At 38.1% G+C, this 25,488-nt stretch overlaps 1 protein-coding gene across 5 annotated transcripts in view; it reads right to left on the bottom strand.

The window, feature by feature from the left end:
* The window catches only part of GAB1 (GRB2 associated binding protein 1), a 101,228-nt gene that overhangs the window by 12,149 nt on the left and 63,591 nt on the right, over positions 1-25,488 (bottom strand). For 3 of the 5 annotated variants that reach the window (XM_074867388.1, XM_074867390.1, XM_074867387.1), the window contains exons 3-6: positions 20,098-20,311; positions 12,337-12,941; positions 10,086-10,171; positions 9,577-9,880 (exon numbers count right to left, since the gene is read on the bottom strand). In XM_074867388.1, the coding sequence (XP_074723489.1) occupies positions 9,577-9,880; positions 10,086-10,171; positions 12,337-12,941; positions 20,098-20,311 (1,209 nt within the window). Of the gene's footprint in view, positions 1-9,576; positions 9,881-10,085; positions 10,172-12,336; positions 12,942-16,832; positions 16,914-20,097; positions 20,312-25,488 lie in introns of all 5 variants that reach the window. The other 2 variants (XM_074867386.1, XM_074867389.1) reach the window with 1 other exon arrangement.

The raw sequence follows: 25,488 nt of genomic DNA, 5'->3' as shown, positions 1-25,488 counted from the left end.
CTGTTCAGTCAAGTCACCACCTGTGAAATGCAAAGTGCTACAGCCAGGAGAGAGAAGCTCATCTTCTGCACGTTCTATCAGACAAATACTGTGCAAGAGCACTCTGAGCTGAAAAAATCACTAATGAAGTCTATTTTTCTAACAAATGGATGCTTGTAAAAACTGCCAAGCAGAACAAGTGATTATGGATCTAGCATTAGAGTGCACTCAAATGGCATGAATTCTGCTCCTGGCATTTCGGTGTGTGTCAATGCTGCCTTTGTCTGAGAAGACATCAGGAGAAGAGTCCATTTCACATGTTTGCTTTTGTTTCAAATAATGGTTTAAAGTGAAAAACCTTTTGGTTTTTCCATCGGCTAATGTATTCTTCTCTTTTTGTTTTCCATAAAACACTTGGAACATAATATTGGGGGGAAAAAGGGGGTCCCACTGCAGCAAATTCCTGCATCAGTGTAGGTGGGTCCTAACATTTTTGGCTTTGAGGATGTAAGCTACTCACTGAAGAGCCTCATTTGTTTTCAGGCTATCGCCTTGAAGCTCTAAGCACTAAACAAGATTTCTGTTAAGAACACTTCTTTTCTGACTGGCTGCTTGCTCCATGGCTTGCTGGCAAGGGATTTTACGTCAGGAAATTGCAAACATCCTCACGAAAGAGGCCAACGCTCTATTTAAATACCAGTTATTTAGGGCTTAAAATTTTAAGGTAAATCCACTAACGTGACATAAAATTTAAGAAATGCGTGATCTTTTAATGCCGTTTCCTGGCCAACAGGACTAATCCTCATGAGATGAGGAGATCAGCCATAGGAATGCTAGAGCAGTGCTTTACTTAGAATAGGAGGGGGAGAGCAAAAGGCAGAAACAGCCACATAAGTGCCCTGCATCCACAAAAGTACTTTCAGAGAAACATAACAACAGTTTCTTGTTTCCATTTAAAAATACGCATCTTTCCACCTTTTCTCTGCAATTAAAGGAAACTGAAATTCGCACTGAGGTCCAAGAATTCCAGTGCTCAGAACCACTGTAAATTTTCCCTTAAAAAACAAGGCTGAAGCTCACAGTCTTACTCCCACAGGGTTTATTATTTGGTTTTCAATTCTGCAGAATAACCTCCCCCTTTCCTCATCCTCCTCTTCCTCACCCCAGTGAACTCTGATTCCCGAGTATATGGTCTTCAGCACAGAGCTCTACAAATATCCTGAATTTGCTTTTTCATCTCTGTTTTTATTAAGACTATTTCCTGCCAAGGTACTTCTAATTAGAAACATGTATTTAGTTATACAACATTCACATCCATTTCCATACTAGTATCCAGCAACAAATAGGAATATCAATTGTGTGCTTAGTTCTGGTCAGTGATACCACATGGATGGGGATAACTAGTCTCTTTAGGACAGTAAAAACAAGCTGAAATCAACTTATTATTTCAATATTAAGAAATATAAAAAGCAGTCATCTAAAGAGAGGCTCTTCAGTTTTCTTAGCCATCTTTATCTTCTCAAAGTAACTTCTCTCAGAGCACTGGTTCTTAGAATGCTCCAGAAATTAAGAATGAATTGGAAAAAAAATCTGATTATAAAGAAGTCCAACTGCATCTGACAGCTAAAGTTCACTGGTATTTATAAAATATTTGCCAAATGCCATAAAAACTATTCAGAGAATACCAAAGCTATTAATCATCCAAATACTACTTGACTGCTCTAATTTGCAAGTAACTCTACATGTCTGTATTTAAAAACCCCCCAAAGCACAATGAACTAAAAGCATTCAATAACTAAGACAGTGTTTTAAGACCAAAGTACAATGTTCTGGTGTGTTTATTGATTAGTAGTTTAAAGCTGCAGTAAGATTCATTAAGTCCAAGGGATACTACTTGAGATCACTTTCCCTTTTTTTTTTTTTAAAAAACAAAGCACAAAAAACTAACAGTCTAACTTGTTCAGTGGAAAAATCAAGCCTATCATTAAGTCTATTAAAAAAGTCAATGCAATAGCAATAGGTATATCAAAAACTGTTTCCTTAAAAAGGCATTAAGCACACAGTAAAGAAAAGAAAAGTTGTATGGAGGGAATTAAAAATAGAGTATTATTACCTGGGTTGTCATCTTCCTGCTTTCCCTAGCATCCTTGGAGTTCAACACTACCATCTCTACTGCTAGTATCAGAGCCAGTCTTGCAGTTTGTCTTTGGAAAACTCAGATGTTAAATTTTTTTAAAACCATTACGTTCAGTAGACCATAGCTTCCTTTGCAGCTGTGATACAGCCATCCAAATGAAATCTTTTACTTGAAGTTATTTGTTGTTTCAAGTTTTGTAAGGCAAATCACAGCTGCAAGTTAAGGACTGGTGTCTCGTAGCAAAGAGCTATATAAATTTCATTTAAAGCTAGTAAGTAAAAACTAGCCTTGTAGAAGTAATTTAGTACAGCCATGGAGGAAGTGTAATTTTCAGCTAAATAAAAGTCTTTGGAGCTTGTGGGGAAAAAAAGAAGGAAAAAACCCCAATAAATTTGTATTCAGCCTGCTTTAGGAACTCTGAAGAAGCACCAAAACATCCCCCAAAATCTTATTTTTTTTTTTAATTCCTATATGGAATGAACAGGAGATGTAACTTCCGAGAGTAAATGGAAGGATTAAACGCATTGATTTCTTAAAAGTAAAATGAAGAGTACTTCTGCTCAGAAAAGTCATCATGAAAATTACAGTTTCCTTTTCAACAGATCTTCAGTTAAGTTCTTGTTGCTGATTAAAATCACCATTCACAATTTTTCAATGCCTACTTGTCCTAAAGCCTGAGAAAATGAGTGATTCTTTATTTAAGAATATGCAAGACAATCATGACAGTGTAGAACACTGCAGTGTTGCCAATTCTAATTATTATTATTTTAAAATAAATGTCAGCTCCTGTTGTCACAAATGCCTTAAGTGTTTCTCTGAAGTTTTATTTCAGGATTATGTGGTGCTCCTGCTATATCAGGATGTGCAATATGCTCACATTGTCCAACTCAGACGCTCAAACACGTAAATATTTAACAAGGGAACCGTTCACTAGGCTATTTATAACTAACTTCATGATTAATGAGGGTTCTTAATTTCCTTAACGACCACCTATTTTGCTTGGGATTTTTATAGCATCATACTACACTACAACAACGAGTGATTATGCCGGTCATCCAGAGCATCACAGTGGGTCCTATGGGGGCCAGAATGTGGCAGATGCTTCCTGCCACATGAAAGCTCTGTACACAATTACCTCTTCAAAGCAGGCCTATGCTCTTAAATAAAGAAAATCGGAATTTTCTATAAAGTTCATCTGTTTGGGAGATGCTCATGAGTAGTCATGGCAAAGATACAGCCATATTTTTATAAGCAGTCCACATATTTGCGGCTTAACCACACAAATTATGTCTTGTAACATCTTAAATGAGAAAAATCCATGAGAAAAAACAACCAGATAAAATTTTTACCATTTTTAAAACAATCTCAAGTCCCAACTCTATGAGAATTTTTTTCCTCTCCCTTGGTTTCTTTTGTTTGTTTGTTTTGTTGTTTTCAACGTGCAACTGGGTATTTTGTTGGCATGAAAAGAAATGGGTGCATCACCCGCTGTCTCTAAATCCTAGTTTACCACTTGCTGGGCTGAAAATTACCAGGGCCAAGCAGCAGTCTCTTTTAAAGGCAATCATATGGACTCAACTTGCATGAAGCATCTCAGACTAAATGTGGATATACTTTTGTTGAAAGAGAAGTCTTCTGTAAAAAACATAAAGGTGAAAATGCACTACACTAGCTATTGGTTATTTTTGTCATTAGCAAAATAATCTGTGCAATCCAACCCGAAACTAGGACTGAAAATCTTGTTTAAAATAGTCTTGAATGCAATTAACTTCTAACAGTATTCGGGCAAATACAATTGCTATTCAAGACAAACGGAGCCAAGTCCAGTACCATGTTGCAGGCTGAGAATCCCAAGTTTTTTACTGTCTCTGTCAGCATTCTCCTTAGTGATCCTGAGTGCATTGTACTATCACAGCTCCCATGACCCTGGACTAGGATCTGTGCTAAACTGAACACTCTCGTAAAGTGTTTTTAAGTACTATGGACCCAGAACATTACCAAAAATGGTAGTGTTACACTGTATTTATATGAATGAGATTTAACTTTTTCATTCTATCATGGTTGTGAATTGTTAATTCAGACATATTCCCACGGTTCATATATTTCTTTTCAGAACCTTGAAAAACCTACTTTGGTACAGAGACATGCTGCCCCTCAGAAAAGAGAAGTTACCAAGTTACAGTATGTAGGGCATCAAACCAAGAGTTTGAAGAAATAAATTCCTCCATCACCAATTCCATCATTGACTTAACTGTTTGATTCAGATATTGAAAAACTATGTTTTGTCACTCGAGATGGCAAGCACACATTTCTTACGAGCTTCAAACTTTACAGCTGAGATGTACACACACACTCTAAATGTTACATAGCTATAAGGAGTCCTTCTAGCGAGCTCCTAAATGAGTACTTTAAAACCCCATAAATCTTACTTTGGAGTTGTTTGGTCTCAAAAGTCTTCCTTCCTATCCCTGGAAATAAATCATGGGGCAGTAGGGGGTCATTATCATGTGCAGAGGCTCAGACACCTCTCATCTCTCAAATGCTGCTGCCTGACCTATAAAAACCAGTTCACACCCTACCCCTTTTATTTTCAACAATGCACTTGCCTTGATCTGACTTACATCACGTTTGTACTGAAGATTAAGATCGTCTAGACTCACAGACCTCTGTCAGGCCTTAAAACATTCTTGTGGACTGCCAGCACAGCCACCCTGGACCTGCCTTGCTACAGAGCGGTTCCCTGTGGAGCAGCAAAATGTTCACTAGAGTCCTGCAAGCTGTCAACAGGATGGAGATCACAGGATCCACTGCCTCGTATCACAACCCTTTTCAGATATTTTGAAGAGCCCCAGGGAAAGCACGAAGTGGAACAGAAGAGAACTTGGCAGTTCTTTGCTGCCTTAGCTGTCTAGGGAGTCTTTGCTTCACTGCATTTGGGCACCTTTAATTCTACCACTCCTTCTTGGATAAATAGTATTTTGAGGAAGGAACATGCGACCATCAAAACAAATGTCACCTAATCGCTCTGTGGCAGAACCAGTCACAGTCTTTGAACAATTCAGGGAATAAGACCCAACTGCATGGATGAATGCAATATTTCTTCTGCTTGAAGCCTTTTGCTAGCAACAATGCTTCTAATTTTGCATCACAGCTACATGCAACTGTGGCAAGCTAAAGCAGCCAAAAAGCAGAAACAAAATCAATATAGATAATGGTTCTTTATAATCAAAGAAATAGCACCCTGAAAAATTAAAAAAGATATTATTTTTGTCATTCAAATACAGGTGAATGCAGAAAAGCACCTGGGCAAATGCTCTCCATTTTGTCCCAAGCAATATATCACTTACCTTTTGGTATGCTTCTCTAAAGAAATAGTAAAGCACTTTGATTCAAGTTATTGGGGCAGGAAGCCAACACCATGTTTTGATATTACTTTCAAGACTTCCAGAAACTACTGGAAGCTCCCCGCACTTAAAGAAGCAGCTGTGAGCTAGAAAAATGAAACTACATGAAAATGTAGTGTAATCTCAAGGCTATATATTTACTTTTTTTAAAAAAAGTAGTTATTTTTTAACCCGTTTTCTAGAACGAAGCTCTTCTAGAAACCAGTGGAAGACAGACACAGTGTATCTCACAGCTCACCATGGCTCCTGGCCCAGGCTACTCCTTCAGGCAGGAAGACTAAAGAGCCTCAGGCTCTCACAGCAGGGCTGCGCAAATACCCTCCTCGGAAGAACATGCACATACTTTAGTGAATTTTAGACCTATTTATTACCTACATTTAGTTTACCCATGTTATTGATTTTTCATAACTCAGTCCTCTGTCACAGTTGCTACTTTTACGCATTCTATTCTTAAAAATTTGGAGGATTTTAACAATTTAGTAAGTTAACCGAACATCAGGTGCTTATATCAGAGCTGTGAAGACACAGACATTACAGTCACTGCTGCTGACAGACAGATTGCCAGATCCTTGCTGCCTGACACATTATTCTTCAAAGACAGCAGAATCAGAAGTAACTTGAGTATGTGCTTCATCTCAGGTTTACAAAACAGAAACAGCAGAGGGGAGAGCAGGCTATATGCAACAGAACGGCCACTGCCATCACCGAGCCCTCCATCTTCCACCCTTGTCAAACTATACTGCCTGTAAGCAGTAAGCCCTTAAACCAAAGAAAAATAGAGAAGATGCTAAGCGTACAGATTTGACAACAAAAGGCAGTGCATTCTTTATGGGCTAGTTTCACTGCATTATTTGTCAAATGCATTTTTAGCACTGAACATAACAAACTTGCCTGGCCCACACAGAAATTACCGAGCTAGAGCTAATGCTCACGTGAAAGGGGATGGTGATATTTCTCATAACAAGGATAGCTACCAAAAAGAAATTGTTACATGGAGGCAGTGCAAACACTATTGTTGCAGCCATCTGTAACCAATAAAAAAAGGATAGAGCTGCTTCTTCAGAGAGAAGATGAGATGGGCACTCATATAACTGAAGGCCTTATCACCAACACGTCTGATCTCTGCAATAATACCATCTTTTAGAGAAGCAGCAGTGGTTTTCAACAGAAATTCTTGAATCAATGGCACACTAAAAAACCCACAACATTTAAAATAGTAATAACCAGAAGGTAACTATTTTATGTACTATTTCCTCCCTTTCTGTGTCTGCCAAATTTTATTGAACATACTGCCCAAACTGATACTTCTTCCTATGCGCTAATTTGTAGCAGACCATTGTAGTACATTTATATTAGCAGGAATAACCTGATAATAGAAGTTGCTACAAGAACTTGAAAGCTCAAAAGGCAACATAGCAGAATATAAAGCACACACTCGTTTTAGTTAGGTAAGAGTCCGCTAAAGCAAGAGTTCTATCATATTTTAATTCAAAAACAACTGCAGTTTTGTTTTCCCAAAGGTATTTCTGGAAGGAGCTATTTGCATCGAGAGCTCAACTACTGAAATGGGAATATATTACCATCCTGATGTGTCATCGTATCTGCTCTTCACAACAATGGAAGACTCGCAGCAGTACGCTTGATAAACTTTGTGAAGATCTTGAGCTACCAAGAATAGTAATGATTCTGATTTATCACTGAGGGCTTTATCTTAGTAACACACACACACTGGCTCACTCAAATGTTTTTTTGAACCATAAGCATTTACTATACAATATTTACTTTTGGGGACAGTTTTACTTCATAATTACTTTATCTTCTAAATTATATTAAATAATCATATTCTTTTACAGCTTCTAAAAGTCTACAAACAAAAAATACAGCCAGTCAATCTACACTCATTAAGAGGCATGCCAGTACATCTAAAAATCCTTTTCCTGATATTAGCTAGGTCTTTCTAGCTGTAAAGCATTTGAAGACAAGAGCAAAGCAGGAGTCTTACATGTCATTTCTAGAAGGCAAAACACTAATTCAGTCACAAGAGAAGATGCAAGAGCAACAATGCTGCCCCAGCAGACATCTGTGTGACTGATTTGCACTGCCAACAGCAGAAGTGAGAAGCTTTTCAACATCAAAACTTACTACTTTTGAAGGTCAAACATTTTATCAGTAAAATACACAAACTGGCCAGTCAGGGAAAATATTTTAAAGCAGTTCAGTGCTTATTTTGAGAATATTTTCCAGTATCAGCTTTCATCAATCTGTTACTGTCCAGTATTTCTTAAGAACTAAACAAAACTACTGTCTAGTAACACAGAAACAACTAGACATAGCAGAGAGCCAAGGTCTTGAAAAAGGCCATGCCTCGTTTTCTGAAGATGGACAGCCAGAATGAGACATGGTACTTCCCATTTCACACTGAGATCATCTAGATCAAAATGATATTATCTACTTTGCTTAATTACAGGCTGTTTTCACTTAGGGTAAAAATACTAATTTAAAGGTTTAGTTAGCAAATATTTTGGATCATCTGAATATTTGACATCGAGTTTTCCCCAAAATGAAGTCAGCCATTCTCAATGTAAACAAGTAATTTTTCAAGTACATAGTTTAAAAATAGCAATTACTCGAATACAAAATAGTGCAGACATTTGACCTAACATTCTTTAGTTCCCACTTCTACAAGAAAGTTAGTTATTTTGTCTAAAAAACTGCGTAGTAGGGAAGTAAGTTCCTTAAGTATTTACCTCTATTTCTGATAGGCTGGCTGACAAAACATTTTAGATTAACTGGAAAATCTAAGCTATTTATTAGTGATTCTCTATACAAGTACCTCTTATAGACACCACAACAGTAGCATCTTCTTTGTTTCTTAAGAACACCGGTCACCCAAATAATCCTTATTTTAAGGAAGAATAAACCCAGTACACACCAGATTCAAGAGATTCATTTTTTCAGGATAGCTTTGAAGGGGCCCTCTAGAATTTCAGGGGTTTTTTTCAATTTTGTCCTCGAAGTTGTTGCAGTTTCCTCAGACTCCTAAAACAGACATCTTCCTCACATTCAGCAGTTTAAAATGTTTCCACATAAAGCTAGTTTTCCTTTTGCTTTATGACTGTTTATTCTACCACATATAAAGGTAAGGAAATTTTCACCTACTACAGTTTATACAAATTTCCATATAAGCATGGCACCCAGCTCCTGTGATAAAACAAACGTATCTTAAGAGCTGGCTTGAATTAGCAGTTTCCTCCTTCCATTTGGATCCCAAGGAAAATATATATGGTAGTTTCACAGCCCACATGTTAAACATCTTCCCATGACTGCCCCATGTGGCCCCTAACACTTAAGTATTAAGCAGCTCAAACATCAAATGGTTTTCATTGCTTTTACAGACTGAAATGAGGACTTAATGTTACCTACTTAGTAGTAAACACTGTTTCTTCTATCTAATTCTTCCTTCATTTGAACACATTTGTAAGCATTATTCTGTGTAGGAATTTGTAAGACCATTGTATACTTTTGGGAAGGACTAAAAAGCAGCACAATATACAACTCATTCTTGTAACAATTCATTTTCTCTAACAATGTTTATATCAAAAGTAAATACCTAAAATAGTTAAATAAGTTATTTTTAACTTTTATTTCATCCAATGAAAATGTGTACTGCTCCTCTACCAAGCACTGTTATGGCTATGAATTTGTATTCTATCCAATGCCTTGTGTGCACTCTCTCCATCACAAGTCTGCTAGTTGCCTTCTATGTATAAGGATTCAAACTCACACTTCTGACTGTTAGCAATTCTGTGTCATTTTTTTCATGAATAACTACAGCAATAAAATTTAAACCTGTGCTTGTATTTGGCATTGTTATTGTGATGTTTTAATACGGTTAAAAATAATCCCAGGATTCCTTTTTGCTATCACTATCTCATAGGATAGTAAAATATTTTGTTAGAATTTCTAAAAATATAATTTTCCACTAATCAGAAGTTGGGAGAGCTAAGTTATTTTCTTAAATGGTAAAAATCAACTTCTATTGGACATTTTCCTCACCTTTTCTGTCTGGTTTGAGGTTCCGATCCACTGGCGGTGGCTCACATTCTGCAACAGGTACTGACCGTCTGGGAGGGGTCTTTGGACTGGACCTGAAACCCATGTGAGCAGGAGGAGGGACTTGCTTTCCAAATAACGGAAAATCAAACGTGCCTGGTGTCATTGGTACATAATTTGTTTCCTGGATGGGTTCAGTGAAGCTGCTGGAATGCTGTCGTGGAGGAGAGTTGGGATTCATTGGGACATAATTTTCATCTAGTTCTTCACTTGAAACACTTCCCACTGTCAACATGCTTCTGTTTTTCTAGAATTAACATATATTTCCTTTAACAAAATAAGTTATGCAATCAGCTGTGAATCATATGAGTTTTTTTAACCTAATCTACTCAGATTAATATATTCTACTGAAACAGAAAAATCACAAACACTGTACAGCTTGCTTTTTTACATGGGAGCAAAGCATTCAAGCACAGTCACTGTCGCCTCTCATCAGATCAAGTCATACTTACAAAGTGGTTATGGAAGCCCTCCAATGAATTAGATCTGTCATTCGGAAACGTTCGTGGAATATCATAACAGTCTTGAGAACTAATTTCTAAAGAAACAAGAAGAGAAAGCAGCTATTTATCATCCCTGCTCCTGTCACTTGGCACCAAGCATCCAGAGTCTGTTGTTATTTATGTCTGCTTCTGAGAGCATACAAACACACCTCCCTGAAGCTGTGGCCCATAGATTTTATCTATATACTTGAGAGGACTATGTTCACAAACAAACTTAGCACTCATCAGTCACAACCTGAGGCTCTTATAGTGGCAGTTTTCCATGGTAAGAAAAAGAAATTTTTCCTTTTAAAGAAGCAGCAAAGTCTTCCTTTCAAATAGGCAGGTGTAAGAGTTTAGTGTAAGAGTGGGTTTTGAAATACTGGGCCCTCATGAAAAACCTATTCTAAAATAAACAAACAGCTGATGTAATTTAGAGTCTGGAGAAAGGTCTTCTGACTGAACACCCTTCCCTTGGGAAGTGCTGATTCAACAGGATTCAATCTGTTGCTCTCAGCTCCCCAGTGCGATCTCTGGGGGCCTTCAGTTTGAACAAACTGCTACAGAACCAAAGAGCTCTCCATTTTTAGGGTCCTGGCTCTTGGTAGTCTGCAGTAAGAAGGTCCTCAGCTTCACGGATGCTTCTCTGGTGGACAGGGGTGTTTGTGAGACATCTGGCTCCCGTGACCCATGTCCTGCTCACCCATGCAGGCGACAGGCGTGCCCCCTCCTCCTGATGCCAAGACAGAAACTGCGGGCAAACTCTGGGTTTTATCCCCGCCTTGCCCTGAAAAAAAGCTCCGTAGTTTTTTTTGAGATTTCCACCTCAGAGGAAAAAAACCACTCCTGATATTAAACACCAAATTAAAACAGTATTTTCAGAAAGGCTACTTTTCCTGAGGCTGACAATCTCAGCTTTAGTGAAGGAGTACTCACTTATAAACTTAGCAAAATGAGAGAAGATAAGCAAAGTGAAGCAAACAAGAGTCTTGCAGAGCGTTACTTCATAATTTTAAAACACTAACAACCACCAATATTATTATGCTTAGCCTACAAAATGAAGGACAAACAGGGTAATATTATCTGAGCGCCTGTATGATCACACTCATTCTGTATATTGCCTCCCTTAAAAGTCCTGTTTCCATTCCCTTCCTTATTTCAGCCTCCCATCCTGTACCTAGCCCAACTCAAATAATTCTCTTTTAAAATCCTCTCTAACATTAGCATCAACTCTAACCAGTTTAAAATTTCACTTTAAACATAACACTGTAATGCCCGCCTGCCTCAGGATCCTGAAAAAAAAAAAATGAAACTCTTAGCCCAAGAATGGTTAACAAGATTAGAACAACTGTTCTCTGTAACAATAAATATCAGCTTCTCAATCTCTACCTTGCGCTGCATTTCTTGATTTTAAATCTGAGAGAATAAGAACAGGAACAAAAAAACAGGCAGAAAAAACCCCAAGAAACACCAAATTCTTTGAGTAAAAGTAGCTCCACCAGATTTGCTAAGACTTGAAATAGACCCAAGCTGCTAAAGGAAAAACCAGTAAAAAAAATGCACTAGCACATCTGGAATACCAACATTTAGGTGACTATAAGGACAACTTTAATTTTACTTAAAAACTGCAGTATGCGTATCTATCATAAGGAGAGAAATAAAGGCTGGGGCAACAATGACCAGATCAGGGGTGACCTCAAAGCTCTGGGTATACACCAAGTCCCAATGACCTTCATGAAACGCTTTCTAGCTTCTGCAGATTTGGACCACTATACGCTAAACATTACTTTGGTTGTTCGGACAGACTGGTAATGACAGTATTGAACTGTCATTTTTTTATATATATAAAAAATAAGCTATGCGAGCTTATTAGCAAAAAACCAGATGATTAGTTCTTCCCTGATGTTTTCTGAAGACGAGTAACTATCAATATTTTTAGCTAAGACTGAATGCTACAGTGCAATATACATCCCTTATCGATGTTCTGTGCTTTGCTGTTTCGATGGTTTCCTTTAATAATCTTCACTTTTTCCTTTCTTACGTATTTTAAGCATTGTGACCAGCCTGCTTTGTGAAGGGCTACACACTTGTTTTTAAAGGCTAGAAACGCCCCTCATATCATTCAGTCCATTCGTATCATTCATATCACATCATTCATCACAAGATTACATCATTCAACACAAAAGTTCTCGAAGAGCAGGATAAAACATGGAATACTGACCTTTACGAAAGATATTCAAATCTACAGTTGAAATGGTATTACTGCGTGAGGGTGGCATTCCTGCTGTAGGGATGCAATAACTAGTATCAGTGTCTGAAGCAGTGCGACTAATGCTACATGTTTCCACAGGTGATCGATCTGCAGCATGGTGAGGTTTCGGTGGACGAGGAGGAGGAATATCTGGAATAGTCTCCAGTTTTGAAGTCTGAGACAACGTTCCCTCTGGAAAAGTTCGTGGAATCTGGTAAGTACCTCCAGGTGTGGGGGGAATGTCATAGCTAATAGAGATGTGTCTCATCTGTGCGTCTAATGAAGATACTGCTGATGGGGTATTGAAAACATGTTGCTCTCCTTCTGCATCAGTCCCAGATGGAGATGCTGCCTTCGGTAAAACATCCTGCGAGTAACTCCGAGGCAAGTTATAAAGGCTGCAGTCTGCCAGTGTCAGTCCAGTACGAGAAGGCGGAGAGTCATAGACACCTTGCTGCTGAAAAAAGCCATTCACAGCATGCTTGCTCGCTGATGGAGCAGGATTTTTGTGGGAGGGCACGTTATCATTGCAGTCTGTTTCAGAAGAGCTGGATTTTGCCGAGTCAGCATGAGATCTACACATAAGATTGTAAGATTGAAATGTTGATGAACATATACACAAGCATTACAAATAATAAACAGAATATTTAAAATGTAAACAACTAAAAAGTCTACCAGTCTCTTCCAATCTTTTTTTTAAATGAAATGCAGGAACTCAATTATTAAACAAAAGGTAGTACATAAGAAATATCCTAAGTAACTACATACATACAAATCCATGCGTGTCAAACAGATAACACAAGTGGGGAGCTTCAGCAGCAGCTAAACAACAAGTTGATGTTTCACAAAGCAAGTGATTTCCACCACATTGACTTGGAGCAGAGTTTGTTTGGGGACTGGAAATCTTTTTATTTTTTTAAACCCATGCTGCAAACCAACAGCACTTTAACAGCACTGTTAAAGGTAAAAATAATACACTCAATCCTTGGGTTTACAGTACTTACTAGTTCTAATCAGTATGAAAAAAACATTAGAGGAAAAAAATGTGACTGATTGTAACACCCTTAAGTGCATGCCTAAAGTTATCTACTGACCATATAAAACTGGTTTGAAATACATAAGGAGAAAGAAATAACAGATAAGAACAGAAATAGGAGGAAGATAGCATGCTCTCTGGGGGAAAAAAAAAAAAATCCATAGGATGTATCTGCAACAGAGTGCTTTTGTCTTGAACGCAAGTTAAGGCAGTGTTGTTACATAAAACTGCACAGTATTTTAACTTTGATTTCTTTGGAACTTCCATCTTTTCTGAGAATAGCACTCATTAATACTAGTACTAACTGGTACCAGTAAACTTACATGGAAAGTAAACACATTGCAACCTTTTTTTTTTTTTTGGGGTAAGCCTCCCCAGTTACCTTGCTCCAGGCAGAGAAATTCTGTTATCAGTCTGACTCCTTGCTTACATGAAAGTCAAGACAGTGGCAAAATACTAACACAGGTGGAGTTAATGCCATCCACTCTTTGATCAATCATTCCACGATATCTCCTCTTACCACAGTACCATACCATTGTGTTAATTTATACATATGTATGTAAATATTTCAGCATGCATGTGTATCAATGAATAGCTGCTATACTACTCTTACTAATCTCTATTAAGCAACTGGATCATGCAGTTTACAAAACTTCTGAGGAATAAAATACATAAAAATCAACAGCATGACTACCACAAGAAGCATTTTAAGAGGCTTTCTACATCAAAGTGATCACAACCAGAAGTTATTGTTCAAATTTCAACTTGTCACTTAGATCACACAAAACTTTCTTTCTTAAGGGACAGCTGGATTTGTCTCCTGGGGTTCTGGTAACCTGAGGAGAAAGGAATCCAGTTTAGCTATTCACTTAGGTTTCCTCTGCAGTCATTGGTGAAAGAGACTGTGTGAAACACAATCTGTTCTTCTTAGATATCCATCTAAACCCGATGAATCACTCCCGAAGTGCCTCTCTGCCAGCTATCAAGGGAACTGATGTGATTAGCTTAGACTGGACATCTGCAGTCAAGAAAAATGTTATTCACCTATCCAACTTGTTTTTGTTCTGTTCAATAGCAGAGATACAATCTTCCATCTGTCCGAGCAGCTTATGAGAGTTCTCCAGCCTTAATTATATCACCTTATTCTATTAGCTTGTTCTTAGTTTTTCTGGTGTGAGTTTTTTTCATTAGAAAAACTATACTAGCTCTGGCTAGTATTTTAAACGTAGATTTAAGTTCTGTCTCACTGGTTGGAATTGGTTTCTAGGTGACTCTGAACATTAACCTGCATTTAGTTTAATAGACCCAAAAAAAGAGAAGATAATGTTCTCATTAAGTATTTACCCTTGGCACAACCAAGGAAGTGAAACTTCCTATATTCCTTACGATGCTGACCATCAAAAACGTATCTCTTGTTTGCTAAGTTTACTTCCTTTGCCTCAGAGCTTCAGAAACCACTGGAAGTTTAACACACTCGCAAAAAAACAAAGCACGCAGAACTGAAGGAACGACATGAGGTTACAGTGCATGTTAAATTGTGAACATACTGTGTGACTAGTAATACTCGAGCTTAGCCCCTGTTGCAGCCCTTGCTCTTTACTTGAAGGATTCATTTAGTTCCTCACTTTCTAAACGCACTCTTCTAGTCCTGTGGTATTCATTCAGATCAAGGTCCCAGCAAGTGTCACGTGTATTTTACATGAGCAAGTATGGCAAGGATTGTGATCTGTATTTTATATGCTATAAAAATAAAGTGGGCAGTCTAGAGAAGCTGGACACTTACAATCACTGTGGAACCAAAATTATTAGTTCCAATTCACTAGGATATACTTTAAAATGAAAAAAAGCTACAGAAATAAAATACAAACACTACATTTATCTTACAAAAACATGCAAGAGTATAGAACCAAAGCTCAAAATGCAACAACAGCACATGTACGATGCCAGTGCTTAACGATTACCCATCATATGCAAGCAACAAATGCTATCATTTTTAAATTTAGGAGTTTTTCCTGGGTCTAACTGAATGCTGTTTCCTCTTTCTTGACCACAAGCGCTTGTGAAAACAGAAAACCTTCAAAAACCATGACATAAGGCAGCCAGGCCTGTCATTTGCTCAGCTGATGGCAACAACTTACATTTCTTGTTATAAGAGGGCATTTCTGATTTACTTCACGTTTTTAAAAGCAATCTTTTGGAATCAACTTCCTAGTCTATTGAAATAGATTTCAAAATATGAATGGGTTATAACCAGTCTGATTTTGTAAGACCAAAAGTTTGAAGACAGTCTGAAACACAGGCCAAGAAAGCGGTTTATGCCAAAACGAAGACAGGGAATTCAGCCTCTGAAGTTTAACTAGTTTTCAAAAGTCAGTATCAACCACTGATCATGATAAGAACAACATGTACAATTTTGAAAATCTACAAGGCATAGCTGATTCATGCTACCTCAAGGAAATTTAGGTTAGGACTAGCGTTCAGGAACAGACTTTACTCCCACCTTTTTTTTTAAAAAAAAAAAAAAAAAAAAGGATTTCAGATGCAGGATGCTTGATGACTTCTACACTTAAAAAGTTACCTGACATTTTTTTTTCCCCCATGCACTTCAGAACAGCTCAACAAAAAAAAATCAATTGGCTTAAGTATTTCATTAACAATGGATTAAGGTAAGTATTAATGGCTTTTTACACCTCGGTTTAAAATAATGGCAAAGTTGGATATAACACAATGAAAACTCCTCACTATTTATAAACAGAGGATGACTGTGACATGAATTCAGTGTTATCACATGTGGGCATCACATATCTGCAAATTACGCTAAGTGGCCAAACTATTCCTTACTCAGTGCTAGGACTGGACACATCTTTCCACATTTCAAGAAGAGATAACTGTACAGCCTGCTAATCTACAGAGACCGGACATTAAAATGCACAGAGAAGAGGTTGGGATATTGAGGCAGAGGGAGCCAAATAAAAAGCCTGCCTCCATATACTAAAAACTACTTGCTGACAGAGACCCAGAAAAAAGTTTTTAAATCATTTTAGTTGAAGGGTAATCACGCCATTTTTGAATATGCTGTATTCGGTCTGGCCTGACCACTCATCCTTTTGAGCTGATTCTTTTTCCAGCTTCAGGAATCGATATGACTGATTAACAGAATACTGTGAACAAAGTGGCAGCAAAACTGCTCTTGTGTGCCAGCAATCTGGGACAGAAAAAGCAAGCCTAGTAAAAATGTGGATAGGTAAATAAATAAATAATAAACCAGCTTTACTTCCAGAAAATGGAAGTCAAAATTACATAGTTTTTCTGTTAAAACTCACAGAACACCATGCAAGACGCATCTCAAACAAACAGTATTTTCAGGCAAGTTAATGACTCTGTGATTAATTTCTCACACATGTTCCAAGAATGGCTACTGTTCACTCACTGCAGTGGAATCTTTTTACTTTCAAAATCTTCTAATAGCAGGTATTCCTGCCCTTCTTCTGAGAGAAAGGGTGACCCTTGGCTGGTTCATAAACATAGAAAAGATGAGGAAGACAGCATTTAGTATTTCAATATCCCTACTGAATGAGCCAGAACAATAAGGGGTTTGGAAACAGTCTTGGGTTGCATTTTCTTATTTAGGAGTCAAATATGAACATTAAATTCTTACTAAACGGTACAGATGAACAATGCTCTTTCTCAAGTCAACAGTGATCAGAGCATGAAACTATTAGACAAAATACAGCTCAATAATTACAGCTCGAAGTGCTGCATCCAAGATATTCTCAAACAGTATGTGGTGCGTTGCATGACACCATAATGAAGCATTTCAAAATTATTTGTTAGTCTTGAAACACCACAGTTCTTAAAAATTTCGAAGAGGCACCTGGGATACTTCCTCTGTGTTTCACAGTTACCCGCCTCACCTGGCAAAGAACCCCAAATCCTTAAAATAAAATTCAGTAGTTCCCAGATTATCTATAAAGCACCATGCAAAATTAAAACAGAAAATGTTCCCTCTGCATATTGGCAACTTTAAAGTCTAAAGGGAAAACATCATAGAAACAAACCATTCAAGTAACAATACCTGCCGATTTAATTACATCGATTAAGCTTTGCACTTTACACTAAGGAAAAAGATTGCATGGAATACACAGGTAAATTGTTCCAAGTCTGGATATTAATAGGAAATTAATGCAGCCATTTAATTTTTTCTTCACCTGTAAGGATGTGGATTGGGGTAGTGCATGGAGTGCCCTCTAATTGATCATCTTATTAACATGCTACACGGAGACACAAAGCTCTAATTCCGCAGGAAAAGGTCTATATCCTTTACACTCAGGCCCAAATCCAGCAGAATACCTACTGTACCAGACATGTAACATAAGCAGTCCTTTTAGGTGGAACTAGAGCTCCAGCATAACTATTATTCTGAATTTTCATTATTACAGTCTTCTTAATAAAAGGCGATAGCTATTTAGTGAATTTAAATATAATACTCTAAGCCCATATAATTTCCAAGTAATCACAATGCCAATGTTTCACTGTCTTCAAATACTCCTATAAAAATGTCATTCATTTAAACATTCTCTACACTCCCAAAGATTTTGCTGAGTTCTTTCTCAGTTCCCTCATCATTTTATCTCCACTGGACCTTCTGCCTTGCCTACCACCCAAATACCTTCTCTCCTGTGTCACCAGTGTCTTCCTCAAGAAATTCTGCAGGCTATTCATAGACTCTGTACCTTGATGCATTTCATGCCCCCTTTTATGGTCTCCTCAGACTTTACTCCCTTTACTTAACCCACACATCACACAATGGTGGAAGTCAGGTCAGAAAGTCATTATATCTCAGTCTCAACCATGATCACTAGTAAAAACAGGATTCATATGGTGGTGTTAGACCCTGTGTCCACCCCTCGCAGAGGCCAACAGGCACTCACATTTCTGATGAGCCACAATGCTGAAAAGAGAAGTCAAGATTTCTCTGCCAAGCCGTTCTGGAAGCAGTACCAAATTTTTTGATAGTTTCTGGCAGGAAGGGTGGCATACCTCTTGGGCACCATCAACTTCTAAACATCACTAAACATTGAAATCTTTAACACTGAGAAAGCAGACAGTGCATTTCCCCTTCTCTTGCAGGAGGCTCTGGGCATGCCATGCTGACTGTAACCTGCACATTCCATACTCTGGGGGAACTGTAGGCTCATTCCTCCGTTTTATAAGAAAGATTGTAAAGGGTGGTTACTTTTCTACCATGTAATCATCAGTAAACGGAGCAGGAAACTCCTCAGGCACAACAGAGCAAGATAAAAATGCCAAGGGAGCGGAGAGCACATGGCACAGGTAAAACTGGCAGAGCATCAAGGGGTTGATGAAGAAGGCACCACCACTAAAAGGTATGGCCCTAAGGGAGTATGCAAAATACTCATGAAAACACTTTCAAAGGAAGCTTTTCTCAGCCTTCCATGTACTTGTCTGCAATCACAAAAAGAATATGACGTTTTGTTTATTTTTCTGGAAATACCCCTGCAGATTTTATTTTGAATTACCGCAGAAAAGAAGCTTGCCAGAGAGATTTATAAGATTCTCCCACAGAATACTCAAGGTTGGAAGGGACCTCTGGAGATTATCTGGTCCAGCTCTTCCAATAACTCTGAGCAAACCCAACTTCAAAGTCAGGGGAGGCTCCTTAGGAGCTTGTCCAGTCAAGTTCGGTTGTTTGTGGTTGTTTTTGTTGTGTTCTTTAATTTTTTTAAATCTCAGAGGACAGAGAATCCACTAAGTCCCTGGGCAGCCTGCTCCAAGGGATGGCCACTGTGATCCATTCTGAAAAACCACAGTGATATTTCCCAAGGAGCTCCCATAAACATCATATCCTCCTATGCAGGAGGAGCTGTACATCTATTTAAGTTACAAGTAGCAGTTGGAGAAATCAATATACATTTAATTCGGTAGAAGTTCTCAATTATTTCCTTAAAATTTCCTATTGCACACTTCTCTGGAGAACTGATTGTGTGGGTACTCTTTATTCAGTAAGAATTAAGGCTTATTTGAGGTTGTTTTTAAACATCTGTTATTTGGAAAAAGTTAAAATTCAGGATACAGAAATTGAGTGGTTTAAGTCTCCTGCACTCTTAGTTATCATAAAATAATTACCTTTTACTCTTGCTTGAGAGTCTGAACCATGATAGTAATAGTCAACAAATACCATTCAAGGATTCTATATTCAGTGATGTGGTAACCTGGCAGGTAATAATAAATATTAGCATGTTTTACTGAGTCCCTTCCATGCAAGCTTTATAACTGGCAAAACCAGAGCACCAAATAACCAGAGAGGAGAAAAGCTAAATTTCTCCATTTTTTTCTAGTCCTAGACTGAAATAAACACACGAAATTGTGGCTAAAGAAAGGGTATTTCTCTGCTCTGTGCCATGCATCACTCCAAGCTACAATGAAATGCTTGGATCACTGCATTTATCTGATACTTCACATTGGCAACTGCTGTCCATGCTTTTGAAGAACACAATATGGGTGTAGCGCTGATCAAACAACTTACTATTGCTGCAAAAATTCAAGCATAGAAAGAAAATCAGATTACGTACATCCAAACGTTCAATGACTCTGCAATAAAAAAAAGTACTTTTAGCACAAACATTCTTGGCCTGTAATACAAATAAGCGTTATTAAGAAAAACTGTCACTTACCTCATAGGTTCAGGTTTTTTACTTTGACAGTTTATTAGCAGTAGGTAGTCTTGAGGATCTTCTTGACCAGAGGAAGACTCCAGTGGGGGGATGTTAATAAGCTGATAAGGAGGAGGTAGGGAAGATTCTGCTTGCATGGAAGGCGGTGAAGTGTTGATGGGCAAGGGTAACTCAGCAGATGGCTGTAAAGAACTGACTGGTGGCTTCACAGCATCTGCAAACATAGAAGCAAAGCATTCTTTTTACAAGGACAAAATAGTCTTACAATACTATCAAAAAATTTATTAACAGAGGATGAGAAGAGTCAGGGGTTTTAATTCAAAATTTTAAAATCAGTGGACATTAGAATATCTGGATATTAACACTTGTTTCAGAGTATTTCTATATGAAATTTTATAATGTCTTTGTATTTTTTCAAACTGTAATCAATTTCTTAAGCATGCCTTGGAAACAGAGGTTATGCCTTATTTAATGACTTATTTAACCTGTTTTCTGGTCACAGAAAGAACAAAGATGCTGACAGCTGCAGTAAGACAGCTAAGAACACAAATCTGTTGTTTTCATCAAGAGCAAAGGCCCATAGGTTATTACTTGAATATGGTAACCTGAGTCAGCACTTGCATGTATTCATCCCTTTTTAACCAAGGTCACTTCGACATTTGAGATTAGTCACCAGTCAAGAACTGGCCCCTCTCAATATCTGAAAAGCAACAGGAAAAATACTGCCTGTGCAATGGAAGATTCCTTAACGACCATAAAAATAATGCAGTGCTACAACAGGTACCATGTTCCACTAAGCCCCCTCATTACATACCCCAACTTCTTTTAGTGCAATAAATGAGGTAGGTGTGGCTTGTTATTATTGTTCAGACAGGGTTTTTTGGAGGGGAAAGAGGTGATGCTGTGGGGCGTTTTTTTAAATAACCTTGTCTTTATAATTCTTATCCACTTCCCATTCATGTATATTCTATACTAACTTTTTTCCTTTCAAATCCATGTATCCTGACTATTAAATTATCTGGGAGACTGGAAAATATTGACACTGTCAAACATTAAACGATCATTTAACTTTTTCATTGTTTTAATGACACATTGACTAAGAACAACATAATTAACCAAATTGTTCCTCAATTATCAAGGCTCCCTTGTACTTGCAACTCATCGTACATTCCAACTTGCACATCCCAGGAATGGACGCTGATTATTAGCATTGTTTAAATGAACATATTATTATCCAGTGCAGACTGCTCCTGTTAGGCTTACAGGCCAGTAAAAGTAACTTACTCGAGCTTCTACTTCCCAGCACTATCCTGGGAAGAACAGATGAGCAGACCAGAACAGAGCCCTCCTGCTTCCAGTTCTGTGTACACTAGGTACAAGTGATTTAGACGTGGAAATAGGAACAACAGTACTTGCTTTGAACTCCCATGGCACTTACACAGGCTCACAAATTAAACCCCACCACACCCATGTGGGTGGAAGAAGTCTAGGTGTATGAAAATTCCTCAACTCAACCTACCTGAAAAGGTAGGATAACCTAAAAAAAAAAGTTTTTATACAAGGTTGTGCCTGACTTATCCATCAAACTAGTTAGCAGAACAAAGGCAAAACCAGACTGCACCCAGTGATCACACACACACACACAAATAAAATGCCTTCTTTATTACATGCTTAAGTATTAAAATATGAACAATTTTCTATCATATAGGAATTTCAAGAGCTTGAAGGAGCCTATTTGAGGCTCCTACTGATATTTCTTCATTCCCCTGATGTTGGGGTTCAATAGCAGGAACAGAGAGGTGCCTGAATAGACCTACCAGGCATATATTTCTTGCTCCTGGAAAAGATGTAGTCAGAGAAAGGACAAGTAGCTCTCTGTCCTATCCCCTCCAGAACTGAGGAATGCAAATAAATTTATACATGAGTAAGAGCAGAGAAGAAAGGTTTCCTGCCAGATACACTATCATACTTCAGCCACACTTACAGACAAGATCCTCAAGGGCTTCAGTGTACCACAGTCCCCACCCCTGTTCCTTGTCCCTGACTACACACGACCTTCATGTCATCAGATCTGCTTGGTGCCAAGTTTACACAAGGGGAAAAAAGAAATCAAACAGGACATCCCTGCAGCTTCCAGGGAAGATGGGTGTGTCCATTAGACGACAGGTAGTCAGGAGAGCTCAACAGGTATACAGTAAGATGCATGCCTACGTGAGGCTGATGCATCTAAACAAACCATGCACTAGCATTCCCAGGAAGAGTAACCAGACTCAAGGGTAACTTTCCAGAGAAAAATAGAATCAAGAAGCTTGGAAGAGGACCAGTGTATCCACCAAGTTTGGAGAAAGAGTTACTTCCCTGGTGGAGTAAGAAAAAAGTGTGTGTGCATGTGAGAGAAAGAAAAAGAAGTTAAAGGCTGTCTATAAATTGTAACTGGTGAAAAGAGACAAGGTGGTGAAAAACATTGGGCTGAATATACTGGCTCAGACCTCTAGTCTCTGAAGCCCACAATGCCACCTCTGATGGTGGCCTGCTGCAGACAGACTGAGCACAAGCAGCAAGGCAAGCGTGCCATACTGCCCCAGCTTCTGAGGCCCTACAGCTTCAGGGCACCCCAGTCCAGAGGCTGCATCCACAGTCTATGCTGACCAGCCTCTGACAAACTTTTATCTGGATTTGTCCTACCCCTTTTGAGTACATTTTATCTTTTTGACTTCTACTACCATCCTGTGGCAGGCAGCTCCACACCTTACTATGTATGGCACGAAAAAAACCACTTCCTTTTATTTTAAACCTGCTGCCTGATAGTTCCACTTGATATTCTTCAGCTCCCATCTTCAGAGAAACAGTGAACAATTGCCTCCTATTCACAGCCCCCATTCCTAACTTTACACAACTCTGTCACAGCTTTAGAGTTGGTGCTGCTTAATTTTTCTTGGCACAGAAGCCATTTCAGTGCAGATCTGGTTTCCCTTCACCCTCACCTTTCCTAGCTCTACTAATTCCTTCCTGAGAAGGGAAACTAACTGTTGCATAAGATGCGTAAAAAAGTCTGGGACACACTTACTGATTTACAAAGACATAACAATAATTCATTCTGTTCCTATCCTAAGCATTTACCTTGCGACTGAGTATTAAAGGTGACACTGTCCAACCTTCCATTAGGTTCATGATCTCTTCTCTGAGCAAGGATTTGGAGCCCATTAATGTCAATGGATTGTTAGGGATACCTTCCTTGTGATGAGCTGCCTTATTTATTTTGACACAGATACCACTTGACAAAACCTCTGCGTCCTCCTACAGATCTCTTGTGGGGGTTTTTCGTGTGGTTTGGTTGAGATTTTTTTTTTTTTTCCTAGTGGATAGAGCAATAAACTACTAAAATACCAACTTTCTGATCTGAAATTCATCCTCAATACAGGCATTCTGTATGTGTTAAATAGCGTAGGCTAATGCCTGGAGCAACTGAACTTTGTCTAAAGCACTTCACTGCTGGGCTATGTCTTATTTGCTTTACGCATTCAAGCTACTTCAAATATCACTACTAAGAAAACAGTAATGTTAACGACTTTCATCACTGAGCAAATGAATGCTGTTTGCCTATCTGTACCCTCTCAAACATTCTCTTTAGCCATGTACTTCAGAAGCTGATAATGAAGGAAAGAGTTTCTCCCAGCAGCCTGTTACGATTTCAAAGAGAACAATCATCAACTTGCTCCACTTTGGACTAGCAGATTTTTAGGGAAGGGGTCATCTGCACACCAAAGAGTGTTGTAAGTCATTTGATTTGTTCCCAGAGCTCAGACACTCGGACTGCTTTGAAATAACTGGGAGCTGGAAAAACATCCAGAATATTTAACATGCAAATGAACATAACAAGAATCCTGTTTTGTTTTTATAATTCCTGCATTCAGTACAGCTAGTACAAGCAGCTTTCTCAAAACAGGGCAAGAGTTTTATCATTTTTCAGTTGGTTTGTTAAGAGCAGTTACAGGCATCAGCTTTGCTAGAATTTATACTTTTTTCCTCATAAGCATTTCTGTGTTTGCCTCACTAATAAAACAATCATAAAACTAATGAGGTAAAAAGAACATTTACTGAACAAGAATAATAAAAGGCTCCCCTCTCTTCCTTCTTAACTACATAAAGCTTCTTTATTTCACATGTTCCTATATCTGTGCTTTATGAACAATCCAGAAGATTTGAGTGTGGGAGTTTGCATTTAGGATTGGTTTTGTGGTTTTCTGTGGGTTTTTTTTTTTTTTTTAATGTGCAAAAATCAAATTGTTTTCTACATTATGATATATAGACTCTTAATATTCTAATTATGTAAATACTTGAAATGTTCTCATAGTGAACAAAACACACAAGCCTCATTACAGCAAGCATTTCTTTAAATGTCAAAATTGCAATCAAAGAAAATGCATTCTTTGCAGATCATAGGTAGAAAGACTAAAATAGAAGCGGGCTTCTCCCATTGTAACAATGAATCAGCAACAGTAATATAATCGCATGACTCTACTACTCTTCTGAGATGTTTCATTCAATCCACTTACTATGAAGCAGATGTTATCATTAAAGCAACCAATGGCCAAAAGATATTGGAGTAATAGCCTCGAACAAAAATTTATAGATGCAGTGGGAGCCAAAATAAAAAAATTACTTCACTTTAATCCTTAAAATGACTTTTTTTTCTTTTTTTTTTTTATTAAATTAAGTCTGTTAAGTCATTATCTGTGCTGCTTAATGTAATGAGACACATTCTTAAATACGCTGCTGGAGTTTCCTCTAGTGTCAGCTTCTACACCATCTCAAGTGAAAGATCCTGTAATCAAAGGGCCGCATGTGTGCATGTGTACACTGATGCACACAAACAAGCACTTGCTCTGCTCACGTATTCAACTCAATAGACATGAGGCAGATCCAGCCCAGAAGATGCATGGACATGTTATGCTGAAAACCAAACCCAGACTAAGTGATCTGCTTACAATCGATATCAAAACTATGCAGTGAGCCTCAATTCTGAACCTTTCTGCTATACCCAGAGAAAATCCTTTAACTTTAATAAAAAGTTCCTGCGCATTTGGTAAGTTCGTTTTCTTAGTTTAATATAATCTGAAAGTATCTCTCTTTTTCTGAAGATAGATGATATCCTATTTAAAGAACACTAACAAAGAATGCATCAGTTGCTCAGGACAACGCTGCCTCCCACTTTCGAACTAGAAGCTTGACCTACTGTTCCTGGTTCCTATGACACACTGAAGTCTCTGGCTTTCAGAGCTCATATCTAACATTTAGTACTTACTATCTGCAGTTCATATGTAATTTTAAGCTGCACTTTTGGTCACCCATTTAAAATTTGAAAACACCAAAAGTATCTCCACTCAGAAT

This window comes from Strix uralensis, chromosome 4 (genome assembly GCF_047716275.1).
Source record: "Strix uralensis isolate ZFMK-TIS-50842 chromosome 4, bStrUra1, whole genome shotgun sequence".
Lineage (NCBI taxonomy): Eukaryota > Metazoa > Chordata > Aves > Strigiformes > Strigidae > Strix > Strix uralensis.
Note: the sequence above shows the minus strand (reverse complement) of the source record. Positions and strands in the feature narration are given on the sequence as shown.